At 41.2% G+C, this 15,495-nt stretch overlaps 1 protein-coding gene across 5 annotated transcripts in view; it reads left to right on the top strand.

Annotated features, from left to right (window-relative positions):
• Positions 1-15,495, top strand: part of LOC134630503 (seizure 6-like protein) — a 114,639-nt gene that overhangs the window by 61,725 nt on the left and 37,419 nt on the right. For all 5 annotated transcript variants that reach the window (XM_063477827.1, XM_063477824.1, XM_063477825.1 and 2 more), the window contains exon 4: positions 5,957-6,152. In XM_063477827.1, coding sequence (XP_063333897.1) covers positions 5,957-6,152 — 196 coding nt within the window. The remainder of the gene's footprint in view (positions 1-5,956; positions 6,153-15,495) is intronic.

Raw genomic sequence — 15,495 nt, 5'->3', positions numbered from 1 at the left:
AAGTAGCAACAGGAGAGGGAGGGGGAGAGAATGAGAGAAGAGGCAGCTGACAGCGTAAAGACACAGAATAAATCCAGCTTGTGTCTTTTTCCATTGTAGCTGAAGTACGGGACAAACTGCGTTCCTTTTCAGCTCAATATCAGTCTGCCCCAGGGCAGCTGTGGCTACAACTGTAGCTTGCCTCCACCAGTATGTGAATGTGAGAGTGAATGAATAGTGGAATTGTAAAGCGCTTTGAGGGTCTAGAAAAGCACTATATAAATGCAATCCATTATCATTATTATTATTAATATGAAACGCATAATATTTTCTCTGAATACGAGACGATTCCATTTTTTATGGGACGGTTGGCAACTCTACTAACTAACCTTATGAATAAAATAAAGTTCACTATCAGTAACATCATAGCACCCACCCAGCTGTTTAGAAACTCCGTCATGCTAGCTAGTACGCAGTACAAGTTATTGTAACTGACTGTAAAAAGTCAGCAGAACGAAAATAAACTATACCTAAACTTGGTTTATATCTGACCAAGATAGACTGCAGGTCATAACTTCTTACCTGAAGTTCAGTTCACCTGACACTCGGACCGGCGGCCACCTCGGGTCTCTGCTCCTCCTGCCTCCCCTTTCCCTCATCCACCTGCTGGCCTCTGTGGAAGCTCCGCCATAGCCACCACCAAACAACTGAGTTATTTTTACACATCGGCCAGCATCTGGCCAATCCACCACCTCTCATTGTTTATACCATTACAAAAACAACAACAACAGCAACAAAAACCATTGGCCGGTAAAAACGAAAAATCACCATAGCTGGACGACCATAGCCAGTCCAGCTATGGTCATGCCATGAGTTAACCCTTCGCGTGCCAGCTGTGGCATGCGTGCCCAGGGTTGCCGACCCCTCGTCTAATGTCAGAGACCATAAGAAGATCATTTGTAAACTTCACTAAAGATGCTTCTGTACTGTGATGAACTCTAAAACCTGACTGATACTCTTCAAATAAGCCCTTCCTCTGCAGATGATCGGTTAGCTGTTTGACAACGCTTTCAACATTTTTTGAGATGAAAGGAAGGTTGGAGATTGGCCTATAATTAGCTAAGACAATTGGGCAAGAGATGGTAAGTAACGGTTTAACTACTGCCAGGTTGAAGTCAGATACGCAGCCAATTATTAGAGATTGGTTTATCATATTTAACGTTGACTTCTTTGAGGAGTCTTATAGGGATGGGGTCTAAAAGACACATTGATGGTTTGTAGGAAGTAAAATGTTGGGTTTCAGAAAGCAGGACCCAAACACAGAAACTTTAGAGTGGGTGACAGTGTGTTTATTTACATTTACAAAACAAACAAACAAATAAAAAATATGCACTGCAAACAATCCATAGTGTGTGATTTCTTCCGTGATGACATCCCAGTTCCCATGTACTGAATCCTTCCTGTGGTCGGTGGCGACAAACACAAACTCATCTCAGTTCAATTTACAAAAAGTGCTCAGCTTTCTTGGGTTTCCTAACAAAACATGACACAAAGGTAAGTCTGTGAAGGTTCTCAGTCATCCAGGTCATCGTAGTCAAAGGAGTTTGCAAGGAAAGCGTCTGGACTTCTTTAAGTTGCTTGAAGACGTTTCACCTCTCATCCGAGAAGCTTCTTTAGTTCTAAGGTCAAATGGCCGAGAGTCCCAGATTTAAACCAAGTGGGAGTATCCCCCCAAAGAGGGACAAAGGACCCCCTGGTGATCCTCTAATCACATGAGCCAAGGTGTGAAAGTGGGTGTGGGACCTAATCAGCCAGGGTTTCGGGTGTGCTCATTGTGAAACCTGGCCCCACCTTGTCATGTGAATTCCTGAGGTCAGATGGCCCAAGATGTGAGTGGGCATTAAGGCGTCTGGCGTCTTGTCCTGTGGAGGTGGCTCTTCTATGTTGTGCCATGCGCTTAGAAGAGCCACCTCCACAGGACAAGACTCAGCAGTCCATCTGCATCTTAAGGATAAAGGACACTCTTTTGAGGATGCCAATGTTCACATTTTGGACAGAGAGGACAGATGGTTTGAAAGAGGAGTGAAAGAGGCCATCTATGTCCACTGTGAGCGACCATCTTTGAACAGAGGCGGTGGTTTACGACACCAACTGTCTGCCATCTATAATCCAGTTTTGAGTTCCCTCCCCAGATGCCTTAATGCCCACTCACATCTTGGGCCATCTGACCTCAGGAATTCACATGACAAGGTGGGGCCAGGTTTCACAATGAGCACACCCGAAACCCTGGCTGATTAGGTCCCACACCCGCTTTCACACCTTGGCTCATGTGATTAGAGGATCACCAGGGGGTCCTTTGTCCCTCTTTGAGGGAGTACTCCCACTTGGTTTAAATCTGGGACTCTCGGCCATTTGACCTTAGAACTGAAGAAGCTTCTCGGATGAGAGGTGAAACGTCTTCAAGCAACTCAAAGAAGTCCAGACGCTTTCCTTGCAAACTCCTTTGACGACACAAAGGTAAGTACACTTATCGTATACAATTGACAAAGACGGATTCACCTGGTGAGCTGGAGTTACTGGAGTCACTTTTCAGGACCCAGGCTTTTATGTGATAGTTGGATTAAATCGTATGAAAAACAGAGCCCACCTGACCTCGCAAGAGTTTAGGCTCTTGGCTGCGTGCAGGTACGCCAGGTTCTTGTGGTCGGTCCAAACGACCAATGGATGTTCCATCCAGCCAGTGCCTCTAATGCGTTTGTTGGCTAGCAGTTCACGGTCACCCAAGTCAGAGTTTCTTTCAATCTGAAAGAGGCACTGAGAAAAGAATGCACAGAGATGAAGCTTACCCTCAGAGGTCTGGAATAACAGCCCCAACCCCTGAATCCAAAGCATCCACTCCTACCATGAAAGACTTTGAGAGATTAGGCTGAACCAAAGGCTGAAGGCTGGAGAGAGACTGTATAACGGACTAGTGGGAAGTGGAACACCTGGGAGCAAATCTATCCCACAGTTGTAAGGATGATGAGGTGGGATAAAGAGAGCTAAATCCTTGCTGAAAATTTTTGCCAAATCATGGTAGACCGTAGGAACAAAGGTTATATCAGGGGTGTTGAACTCCAGGCCTCGAGGGCCGGTGTCCTGCAGGTTTTCGATATCACCCTGGGTCAACACACCTAAATCAAATGATTAGTTCATTACCAGGCCTCTGGAGAACTTCAAGACATGTTGAGGAGGTTTTTAACCATTTAAATCAGCTGTGTTGGTTCAAGGACACATCTAAAACCTGCAGGACACCGGCCCTCGAGGCCTGGAGTTCGACACCCGTGGTCTAAATGGTAAATGGACTGATTCTTATATAGTCTTTTTCTACTCTTCCGGACTACTCAAAGCGCGCTATACAACATGCCACATTCACCCAATCACACCCATTCACACAAACACTTTCTGCTAAGCTTTTTAGTGCTTCCTAACTAACATTCAAACACATTAATACCCAGATGGATGCATCGGAGAGCAAATGGGGTTAGTATCTTGCCTAAGGATACGCATCTACTCTTGATTAAACCTGTTTGATCTAGATGTATTATGAATAGGGTGATTGTTTTCTAATCCCTACATTTATGACTGAGATTGGGTGGTATCTGGATGGGAGTATGGTTTAAGAAGTGGACTAATGATGGCAGTGTTATTGTTTGGAGATGATGTGTAAACATTCTGAATTTGAGTTACCATTCTGAAAAAAGTGGTTGCTAGCATAGACCACCATCTAGCCCTAGGGCTTTATTGTTTGAGAGATGTTGTAGGGTTTTGTGAAATTCAGATATTGAAAGAGATGAATCAAGAGACACAATCTGTTTGTCCTTTAGTTTTGATAGATTTAGATTTAGATAAACTCTTCAATGTCTTCAATATGAATTAATCTGTGACGAGTATAAAGCTTTGTAAAAGTCTTTAAAAGATTTATTTATTTGTTGTGGATCATGAATAATGTTCCCAGTGGAATCCTTTATAGAATAAATTGTTGTTTTTTCTTTATTTAGTTTTAACTGTGGTTAGCAAGGAATTTTCGAATTTATTGCTATGTTCAAAGTTAGTTAAACAACTAGTAGCTCAGTGTTTCAACATTCGGAAGAAGGGATTGCACTCATGTGTAGAGATTGACGAGGTACAACACATATCCAACCACTCTGACCTGTCGTCCTGGTTGGAGATATAACACCCCCACCTGAGATAGGTTACCAAGCCCCAAGTGTGATGGAAGAAGGGTCGATGAGTGCGAGAAGAACTGACCTGAAAGATATATAGCCGATCCATAGCCGGTTACCAAGACTACGTGAAGTACCCTCAGAAGATCTATTATATGATGTGAATACAGCACTACGGGCAATACCTACCCCCACTATTACAAGACTAACCAGTGATCAGTACAGAAAGGTTCAGTGATGAAGGTGCCTAAGAAGTATAACAAGCTGTCCATACCTGAGGTCTTGGAAACTGCCAAGCAAAGACTCACAGCCTTGGCCAGCCGCTTGAAGAGATACACCAGAGAGATAAAAGGCAGGAAATAAGCCAGCTGTTCTCCAAAGAACCAGCAAACGTGTACTCTCAGTGGCAGGGGAACAATATGAGCACAACACCACCAAGGTTGGAGACGGAGCAATACTGGAAGAGCGTTTGGCAGAAGGACGCAATCCATAACAGCAATGCTGGGTCTAAGAACAGACCACAGCAACCTCCCTGAACAGGTCCATTTTAAATAGCAGTGGCAGACATCCAAGAAAGGGTCTCCAGTATGAAGAGTTGGACAGCACCAGGCCCCGACATGATTCATGCCTACTGGCTGAAGAAGCTGAATGTATTCCATGAGCATCTGGCAGCACAAACAAACCCGCTGCTAGTTGATGAGAGACACCCAGAATGGCTGGAGTGTCCTAATCCCCAAGGACGCCCATAAGGGACCAATCCCATCCAACTACCGGCCAAACACCTGCCTCAGTACCACATGGAAGCTCCTCTCAGCCATCATAGTGGCCAAGATGAACAGGCACATGGCTCAATACATGAGCAGGGCACATAACGGAATAGGCAAGAATACCAGAGGTGCAAAACGCCAGCTACTCAGCTGACTGCTCTGTCCGAGACTGCAAAACTAGATGCTAGCAGGCAAGGCATACATGGGACGCTACAACAAAGTGTCTGGCATAGTATACAGAAACATCTGTGCTGAGTATGGACTGGAAGTCCTAAGGTCAAAATGGGAGACGTCCCCAGGGTGGTCGAGAATGACTGAGGTAAGATCCTGTGGGATTTCCAGATTCAGACTGACAAAATGGAGGTGTTTAACCAACCGGACATAGTAGTGGTAGACAAGCAGAGGAAGATGACTGTGATAGACGTAGCAATACTGAATCACAGCAACATCAAGAAGAAGGAACAGGAGAAGCTAGAGAAGTACCAAGGGCTCAGAGAAGACCTTGAGAAGATGTGGAGGGTGAAGGTAACAATGGTCCCAGTGGTGCACTTGGTGCAGTGAGTCCCAAGCTAGGCAAGTGGCTCCAGCAGGCTCCAGCAGGAACAACATCTGACATCTCTGTGCAGTATCTTCTCCTCAAGCTCCCAGGCCTCTGGTAGAGGACCCGAGCTTGAAGGATAGAAGTAGTCAGATACAAGTATTCATTTGAATCCTTAATTCTCTCCCTTCCTAATAACATCCCGCCATCTCTCTTTATTATCACATTAATTACACATTCCTCTTTCTCTTGCTGTGGGACTGCTGTCTATCTTGATGCACTCCTCCACTGCTGGTGTTAGAAAAACCAGTTTCCTCAGACTGTGAGAGACTTTAAGGGAGCTCTGTTTGACTTCAGATGACCAAGTACTTCCTGATGGAGTGCAATCTAAACATTAATACTGTATGTATTCAAGCTTTCCTACAAGATGTGTTAAACATGGATTTTTTAAATGTGTTTGTTTCCAGGTGAAGAGCGTGAACCTTTCAGATGGAGAACAACTGTCTATCACAGGTGTTGATGAACACGGTTCTTTGCTGGTCTTGGCCAACCATACACTGCTTGTTGAAGGTCAGGTGATCCGCAGTCCCACTAACACTCTCTCTGTCTACTACTGCTCTGGACTGGAGGGAAGCATGGGTATCTTCCAGCTGCACTATCAAAGTAAGTCTACACACCACTCATTTACACACTTACTGAAAAGAGTGTACAAAACTCAGTTTATGCCATGACTAAAACATGAATATTCATTTATATTAACAGGTTATAGAAATTCAATAAATAGTACTTTCATTAGGGCCTAAGGGGCTGATTACACTTTATACACATGCTAATTACAGAACCATAAACCATCTCACCTAATCAGTTTGCATGGTGATTGAATCTGTCATGTTAATTAGCTGATTAGAGCCCTGATTAATTGGCTCTCATCTCATTATGACACTATATGGGATATGGGAGTTTGTATAAAGAGTGCCCTTGTTGTGTATGTTTCTGTGTGTATATGTGTGCTGTGTCATCCATTAATAAATATGGTAATTATTCCAAAGGAAGAAGCATCCAAGTACTACGATCCACTTTCTCCATTAATCACAGCCATTTACTCTTTTTATATTACCACTAGACAGAAGAATAGTGCTGACGTGTTATCAAGGTTAAAAAAAAACACACACACAACATAAAGAGACAAGGAATATTGTCTCACACAGCTTACATGGCTTGTTATAATTAGGATTTTTCAATTGCCCATGCTTCTTGATTTCTTAAGTCATTGGGTTCTCAGTAATGACAAACTATGTTGCACCCTTGGATGTTTTAATTAGCTGGTTCTTGGCACCATCTGTTATGGCTCTGCAGCTAGATATGTGAATGTCATGCACCATTTACATACATCTGTAATGATAAGTTACACTATGTACTGTTGTCTAGCCCTACATTTTATAACACTGTTCAGTATTTCCCATAATCTTTTAATATTATCTATCTAATTGCTTCTTATAGTATTTCTTTTTACTATATCTTAGTATATTGATTAACTTATTTTAATATCTTTTATATCTAATTTCAGCATCTTCAGTTCTCTTTTTTTAAGAAATCTCTGTATAGTGCATTTTTCTTTCTCCACGCATTTTGCAGACCTTTTGTTATCCATGGACAGTATATAATTTATGTTTCCTACCATATTGCTTTATTGGACAGTTCGTATTATACAATAATGTAAATATTCTAAGGAATTCATCATACGCACCATTAACGTCTTGTTTCTGATATATTTCACCCTGTTTCATTAAATCTTTTTTAAATGCATTTATTCTTTCTTCTGTTCTTACTCGTCTGTACTCTTTTTTTCTGTCCACTTTATGAATCTTGTAATTCCTATCGTAGACTGTAAAAATTGGAAGATGGTCACCGTCTTATTTTCAATGTCATTTGTTAAAATGTTTTCTATCAGAGTTGCACAATGTGATGTGATCCTGGTAGGTCTAGTAATTTTGGGGAATAGGTTCATATAGTACATCGTGTTAATAAATTCCTCAGTGATTTTGTTTATTTGGGTTTAGCAAATCAATATTGAGATCTCCACAAATGAAAAGTTTATTGTGAGCTATTTCTGTAAATGTTTCTTCTATCAAGTCTTTAAAGGTCTCAATACTACTACCTGGAGCTCTGTATATACAGCTAATGATTACATTTTTTCTTTTTTCTTTAAAAATTTCAACTGTTATACATTACATTACTTGGGGCTTGGTAACATTAAATTTCAAGGATTTTCCCACATACAAGGCCACTTCTCCTCCACCTTTGTTTCACAGAGTTATAAATGTGACTTCATAACCCTCCAGTTCAAAGTCTGTTCCATTTTCCATATTAATCCAAGTTTCCGATTAGGCAATGACACTGAATGCATGGGCAAACTGGTTAAGATATTCTTTGATATGATTAAAATTAGCATATAGACTTCTACAGTTAATGTGGATAATTGTTAATTTATTTCAGTTTTAATCCTCTGATTGTACTCTTCATTTGTATAGTAGCAGCAGTTGTTATTGATAGACGAGAAGAGGATGTTGTCTGGATTTATTTCATATTCCAAGTCCTGTGTATTTTGATCCATATAGTTAAATGTTTTCAGTTCCAGTTGATCATATTCTGCAACAGTCTGACTGATGCAGCTGCTTTTTACAGATGCAGCTGAGCTGTTCCTTTCAGTGTGTGTCATAAGTGAGTTTGTTTGTTACCTTAAGGTTTGAGGTTGTTTGTTACCTTGTTTATAGTCCAGGTCATGTTGCTCACTGACATTTTTATGCATCAGCAGAATCCTTCTCTTCATTCAGTAGAGAAACACTGGGATATGAGTTATATTATAAACTACAACCTGAGATTCATGGGTGGTGCTGTTATTTGGTGTTTGCTGTCGCTGCAGTAGAGTATTACTTCCTGTTCCTGTTCCAGCACACAGTGGTGTTTTTGTGTAGCTTGTCGGTATAGCCACTTTAATTAAAAACTTATAGATAACCTCTTATTTTATAACCTAATGTGCTTCATCAAAAGCACACTCTCTGCTGATTCGCTCTCTAATTATATTTACAGTATTCCGTCACTGTGTCTTTAGGGATTCGCTAGCTTAGCTTATAGCTGGCTTGCTACCAGCATGGATTCTTCACCTGTCCCTCCTGAACTTTCCTGCTCATTGTGTCAGATGTTTAATTAATCTTCAGCCTTCTTTAGCAGTAATGTTACTGGTAATAAATGTAGCCTATTGGGAGCTTTGGAGGCTAGGATCACTAAATTGGAGACCCGGCTTTGCATCCATGAAATACTCGTAGCTTGCCAGCCCACTGTAACCGGTGCAGCTGAATGTAATGTAGGCCCCATTAGCTCTCCCCGAGCAGCCGGGAACACAGGATGGCTGGGTGACAGTGAGGAGGAAGCATATTCTCATCAACCCACTCATGTGTCTAACAGTTTTTCCCCACTCTGCAACACACCCACCAGAGATCAAACTCTGGTTACTAGTGATTCTGTTCTGAAGCTAAAGACACCAGAAACTATAGTCTAATGCACATGTCTAATTTAATTATATGAATTAGACATGTGCAATTACCCTCCGTTGGCAGGAGCAGAGGTATGGTATGATAGAAATGTCATTGTTACTCACCACAGCCAGCTGCTCTGAAGTCCCGGAATCTGGCTGTGGAGAGAAACTTCTCATGTGTTCATGTTCACCACACCACCTGAGAAGAAAGAACTCAGAACGTAACAGTTAGCTTAGGTATGGTTCATATGCAAAGTAATCATACAGTGTAAACCTTTTGATTCTTTAAACATTAAATTTTCTCTCAGCAAGACTGCAATAGCAACTGTTAGTGATGTTCAGTAATAGTTTGCCAGTATCAGTTAGACAGTAATGTTACTATAATGCGCAAAACCAGAGTTATGAATGATTAAGGCAAGACCATTAGAACAAGATCAGACCTAAAATTTATTGTCATCGTGATATCAGCCTGTGCGATGGGCCCATCGCAAAAGATGCCGTAAACTGCAATAATTGAGTACCTTAAAATGTTTACACACGCGCTTTAAAGAATTTACCAATCAAAGAAACCCCTTTACACATTTGACCAGTCGAATAGAGCCCTTCACGGCATTAACCAATCAAATGGATTAGAGGCCCGCCTCCTACGTAGGTGGGGAGCGAGCAACGCTGCAGCAACGAGTCAGAGTTGTAATGGCTGAGAGCGAGACGCATGACGAGAGCGCTACTATGAACTATGAAAAAATAGTACCTCACTTATTTGGAGGTACTTTGGATTTGATAAAGACGACGTTCTCCAAACACAGGTACTCTGCAAAACTTGCCGAACACTCATGGCAACCACCAGAGGAAACACGACTAATCTCCACCATCATCTTCAATACAACCGCAGAGAACTGTTTGAAGAGTTCCAGAAACATAGGGCTAGCCCAGGGGTGGGCAATCTCGGGCCGGTGTCCCTGCAGGTTTTAGGTGTGTCCTCGAACCAACACAGCTGATTTAAATGGCTAAATTAGCTCCTCAACATGTCCTGAAGTTCTCCAGAGGCCTGGTAACAAACTAATCATGTGATTCAGGTGTGTTGACCCAAGGTGAGATCTAAAACCTGCAGGGACACCGGCCCTCGTGGACTGAGATTGCCCACCCCTGGGCTAGCCAAACAAAGGTTGCTAATGTTAAGACAAAGAGCACAGCAGTCCAACAGCCGTCTCTGTATCAGAGTTTTTGAAGTGGAACTCCTTATGAGAAAACGTCGAAGCAGTACAAGGAAATAACAGAGGCCATTACACATTTTTTGGCTAAAGACATGATGCCTGTAAATACGGTTAGCAGAGAGGGCTTCACCAGTCTGATACATAAAGTGGACCGGAGATACCGCATCCCCTCACGAAACTACTTTTCCCATGTCGCCATTCCACAAATGTACGAAACATGCTGCAAGACCGTCATGTTTGAACTGAGTCAAGCTGAAAACTACGCAAGCACTACAGACCTATGGTCAAGTCGTACAACGGAACCATATAGGAGTTTCACAGTGCACTTCCTCACCGAAGACTTTGAACTGAAAACACGGTGTCTAGAGACTGTGTATTTTCCAGACTCTCACACTAGTGAAAATATAGCCCATGTATTACGTGAGGTGCTAGCCAGCTGGTATCTTAAAGAAGATTGACAAGTGTGTTATGTTTATTTAAAACTAACTATAGCGACTGGGAAGGATGTCTTTCAGAATTCAAGCCTCAGAAATTTTTTTTAGGGGGGCAATGTTTCAATGTTAAAGTGCACTTTGTTCAATGACATTACGCCACAGGGGAAGTGAAACTAAACACACTGAACATGGACCACAAGACTGTCAAAATAAAATAGGAAATAGGCAGACTAAGACACATGGACTTGACATGGTGATAGGGAACTGGAGATGAGACATGGACATAACTAAACAACAAATACAGAGAACATGATGGCTAGGAAGAACACACATGACAGAATGACACAAGAGGAAACGTAAAGAAGAGGAGGAGACGACACACAGAAGGAAAGAGAGGGAGTGGGGACACAAGAGAGAGGGAGCGAGAGCAAGATGGACACAAAGGGAGACAAAGACATCACTGAGACACACAAAGGGCGAGGGAGACTCTAACACAGGGGACCTGACAGACTCACACACTGAAGACACGACACCATAACCAACATAGTGGGGGAGACACAGACATGGGAGGAACCTAAACAGACAAGAACTAAATAGGGAAACAGAGAACTCAAACAGAACTAACTGAGGCTTAAACTATAAAAATTAGAATATAATAATACAAAAGGCATAAAACTCAAAATGCTGGGTCAAGAGACCCAGAACCATGGCATATGTGAATGTAGAAGCAAGAAATTACAGGCCATTCATGTCTTTATGGCTGTGTCCAAATTCAGGGGCTGCATCCTTCAAAGGATTGGACTACAGACTATAGGCCTATAGACTGGCCTACATTGGAAGGTCTAGCCTACGACATGCGGTTTCTGTTGCCTAGCAATGACAACATAAGCAGCTACGGCTATGATTTGACAGCATGTTCGACAGAAATACAGAAAATTTGTATTTAATGTTATTTAACTTTTATCAAAGAAAAATGTGTTGTTTCATTTGGGTGCGATGTATTTGTGAAAACACCACAGCCATGAGTCCCTTTAGCCAACAATGATGCTAAGTTTAGCTAGCTAGTTTGCTACTGTAGCTCATGAGACTAATCTCATTTCATTTTGATGGCACAAACGTAACAGGATTTACATAGTTGATATTTTACTATATATACACTTTGTGCATTTTTTGAAAAGAAAATGCTCAGTGGTGGAATTTAACTCTGTTGTCTCAAATATTACATTTCAGTTAAAATTTAAGATATATATTTCTGTTTCATAACATTTATATGCGTGACTGTCTAACAAACAAATATTAACATACATTGACCACTGTCTCAAAGCTTTAGTTATATTTAAGGGCAATATCCCATATCCCCCCCAAAAAAACTAAAAAGATTTGATCCTTGTATGTTTCAGATAAAATGGAAAAATTTTACTGATGCAGTAAATATTCCTTTATTGAATGAGAAAACTGTGCAGTATAATTTACTTAACATGTTGAAGATATCAGAGGACTAAACGGGCTGATGTTAGGTTAAGAGAGTCTAACAGGAAAGAAATGATACAGAAACATGACATCCTTATAAAATACTTTACACACGTTATGAATATATAACTTTTCTTAGTTCTTCAAACCTTTTATTTAAATGAGCTGCATTATTAAAGTTGTCCGTGGTTCCATTTATTTTTCTGTCTTTACCCGTTAGATCCTGTCCTGCAGAACATCAGTGAGTGGTTTCCTGTATGCAGCTGTTTTGTAGTATATGTTGGAGATACCTCTGCAAATACAGGAAACAAATATCTAGAAATTGTTTTAAATGTTTTCACCAGTCCCTCAATTATAGAGAACAGCTGTCTATTCCCCCTTGTTCCCCTTTAAATTTCTCCTGCTGTCTCCTTTTTTTCCTCCTCTTTCTCACACACTGCTGAATTTGTCCTGGTGCTTCATCAGGGGTGGAGAGCCTCTGTCTCGTCTCTTATTATTAGTGTTTATAAAGGATGAGAGCTCTTTTAACTATAAACTTTAGCACAGCATGGTTGAGTCTGTTTCCTCACCACAGTTCACGGGCCAGGTGTTTGGTCCCCGTAAATGCACTTAGCTTAAAGAGTGAACCGTATGAATCTTCGGTATGCTAACATTTGTTCCACTGGATATTTTTAGTGAAATAAAAACTCAGTACTTACTTTTAAAAGTTTACTTTTGGACTGCTTTGGTTCAACCATCCACCATTTTTCCCAAAAAATTTCCTTAACCTTTGCTTTTCAATGAATCCTGGGATAGGGTGGGCCATGAAGGATACACCCGAACCCTTTTCCCAGCTCTGGGGAAAAGGAGGATGCAATTCTGGGCCACATTTGGAGCAGCTTTCGAATTTCGGCAGCCTTTGCTGCCTTGCTGTGACCTAATTGGCCTACAAATGTGGCCTCTGAAGGATGCAGGCCCTGAATTTGGACACAGCCTATGTCTTTAAGACATCCCTGCAATAGAACTAAATGGTGTGTGTCATCTAGCTTCATGGATAGATGAAGCTGGGTAAAATCTGCATAGCAATAAAAATGTGTGCTATGACTTCTTTTGGTTGTGACTGTGAACTGTGTGTTGAGGTGAGCCCAAGGATATCAAGTCAGTGTCTTTCAACCTCACACACTACCTCAGGCTCCTTACCACACCAGAGGCGATGTCTATGTCCTAATAAGTCAGCCTCAGTAGCCGGGGATTTGACTGCCAGGGCCCCTACCCTGGATCACCATAATATGCCACAAGAAACATAATACACCTGACCCCTAGGGTGCCTCCTCTGGGTGGTGGGCCTTCAGGAGGGACTCCCAGTCTACATGTAGTGTATTAGGGGCTGGTCACCTTGAAGTGGACTATACTCTATCACTGGGACTTCAGTGATCCCTCCCACTGTTCAAGCTGACCTATGGGCCCCTTTCTCTATGTTTACTAGGAAAGCTGGCATAGACTGCCAGCTTCTGTGACCTTCCTAATCTTTAAGGTTCATTCATTGAAAGCTAGAGGTGGAAACCACCAGCAAGACCCCAGCATAGAACAAGTGACAACAGATTGGTTCAGATGAAGTCAGAAACATCATAAAAGGAGGAGCTGTGGGTCAGGTGGGTTTCAAAGTATTTTGTAGATGTGCAGCTACTGGGGGGAGCATAAAGGCACCTAAATGGCACTTCTTGTATGAGATTTGACAATGTGATGTTTAGAAGGATATCAGCTGATCATCAGCTGATTCAAGCTGGCATTGAGGTCAGCTGATTTGATGGGATTGTATTGACCGTCGAAGGCTGCGATCACTGGAAGTGAGGACCTGGTAAATTGTATGGTGTAGTCTATAGCGCTGCTTCTGTAGCCTAGCAACCATAATAGTAGCCGTGTAGGACAGCATGTATGAAGAAAATATTTATTTAATTTTATTCGTTTTACTTTTTCCTGGTAAAAATTGAGATGTTATCAGTCTGCGATGTATGAGAGGCTGAAAAAATACTGTGGCCATGGGCTGCATACCTTTAGCAAACAGTAATGTTCACTTAAGCTAGTCAACAAGTTTGCTGATGTGTCTTTTGAATTTAAGAGATTTTCATATACTGGTTTTGTTTTCTGTGTACTGGATTTTTTGGATTTTTCATATACTGTTCTCTGTATTCGTTAGTCTTAAGTTTTGTATTTTCTAGTGCATCTGAGCTTCTTTGTCCTAGTTTCTGGTTCTTGCTTTGTTACGTTTGTTCCCTCCCATGCCTGTCTTTTCTCTCTGTGTTCCGTCTTCATGGCTGTCTGTGCTTGTAGTCCTGTCCCTGTGTTTTCTCCCTTCATGTTCCTATGTTCATCTCCTATCTATCTCCTTTGTCTTCCTCATCTGTCATGTCTCTATGTCTGTTTCTCCCCAGTACAAGTGTCAAGCGTTTTATTTTGATAGGCTCCTGTGTTATGTGTGTTATGTGTATTATGTTCGATTTTGCTTCCCGTCTCCTCAGTCAGACTGTGTTCAGCTGTGTTACCTAAGTGTTTCTACGCAACCCTAATCTCCTGTGTATATCTTATCTGTGTCTCCCTGTGTTCTCTTTAATGTCGTCATTGTTTCCTCTCTAGCAATGTTTTCTTTTCAAGGCTTCGAAACAATCTAACGTCCATCTCCACAGTGACATCTGCTGGTCAATTTGGCTTAGAGATGGCACGATACCACTTTTTTATGTCCGATACCGATACCGATATCATAAATTTGGATATCTGCCGATACCGATATTAATCCGATATAGTGTGTTTTTTAATCAATAAAACTGTTTTTTTTAATATCTTGCTGCATTTTGTATAAGTTCATACTCAAGTTTAAATAAACAACAACACTAAAGCTATTCTGTTATACCTGTATGTAAAAAATACACTGCACCCAAAATATTTCATAGTTCAGCAATACTGATCAATCTAATAAACTTAAACCTACTCCATCCTTCCTATTCTGGTATTTTAAAGAGTACTTAGCAGAAATATTAAGCAACCTAACTAATAGGGTTGCAAACTCCCAGCAAAAAAAAGAAAAAGGGAACCACCCCCACCCTCCACCTCATGATGCTTAATCGACGTAATCAACTTTAATTTGATGCAGTGTGAAAAAAATGCACAGAAATAAATTATTTTTCAAGAATAATTAAATATATTCAACATCTTTCTTCTACAGAATTGCAGACTGCACAGATGGTACTTTCCCAAAGGAAAAAGTACTATAGCTTACTAGGGTATATTAGACTTAACAGTTACTATATACAGTAATGGACTTCTATACATTTTACATCAGATTAAAACTTTGGGTGTAAGATTCAGATAATTATTTA

This window comes from Pelmatolapia mariae, linkage group LG7, assembly GCF_036321145.2.
Source record: "Pelmatolapia mariae isolate MD_Pm_ZW linkage group LG7, Pm_UMD_F_2, whole genome shotgun sequence".
Lineage (NCBI taxonomy): Eukaryota > Metazoa > Chordata > Actinopteri > Cichliformes > Cichlidae > Pelmatolapia > Pelmatolapia mariae.
Note: the sequence above shows the minus strand (reverse complement) of the source record. Positions and strands in the feature narration are given on the sequence as shown.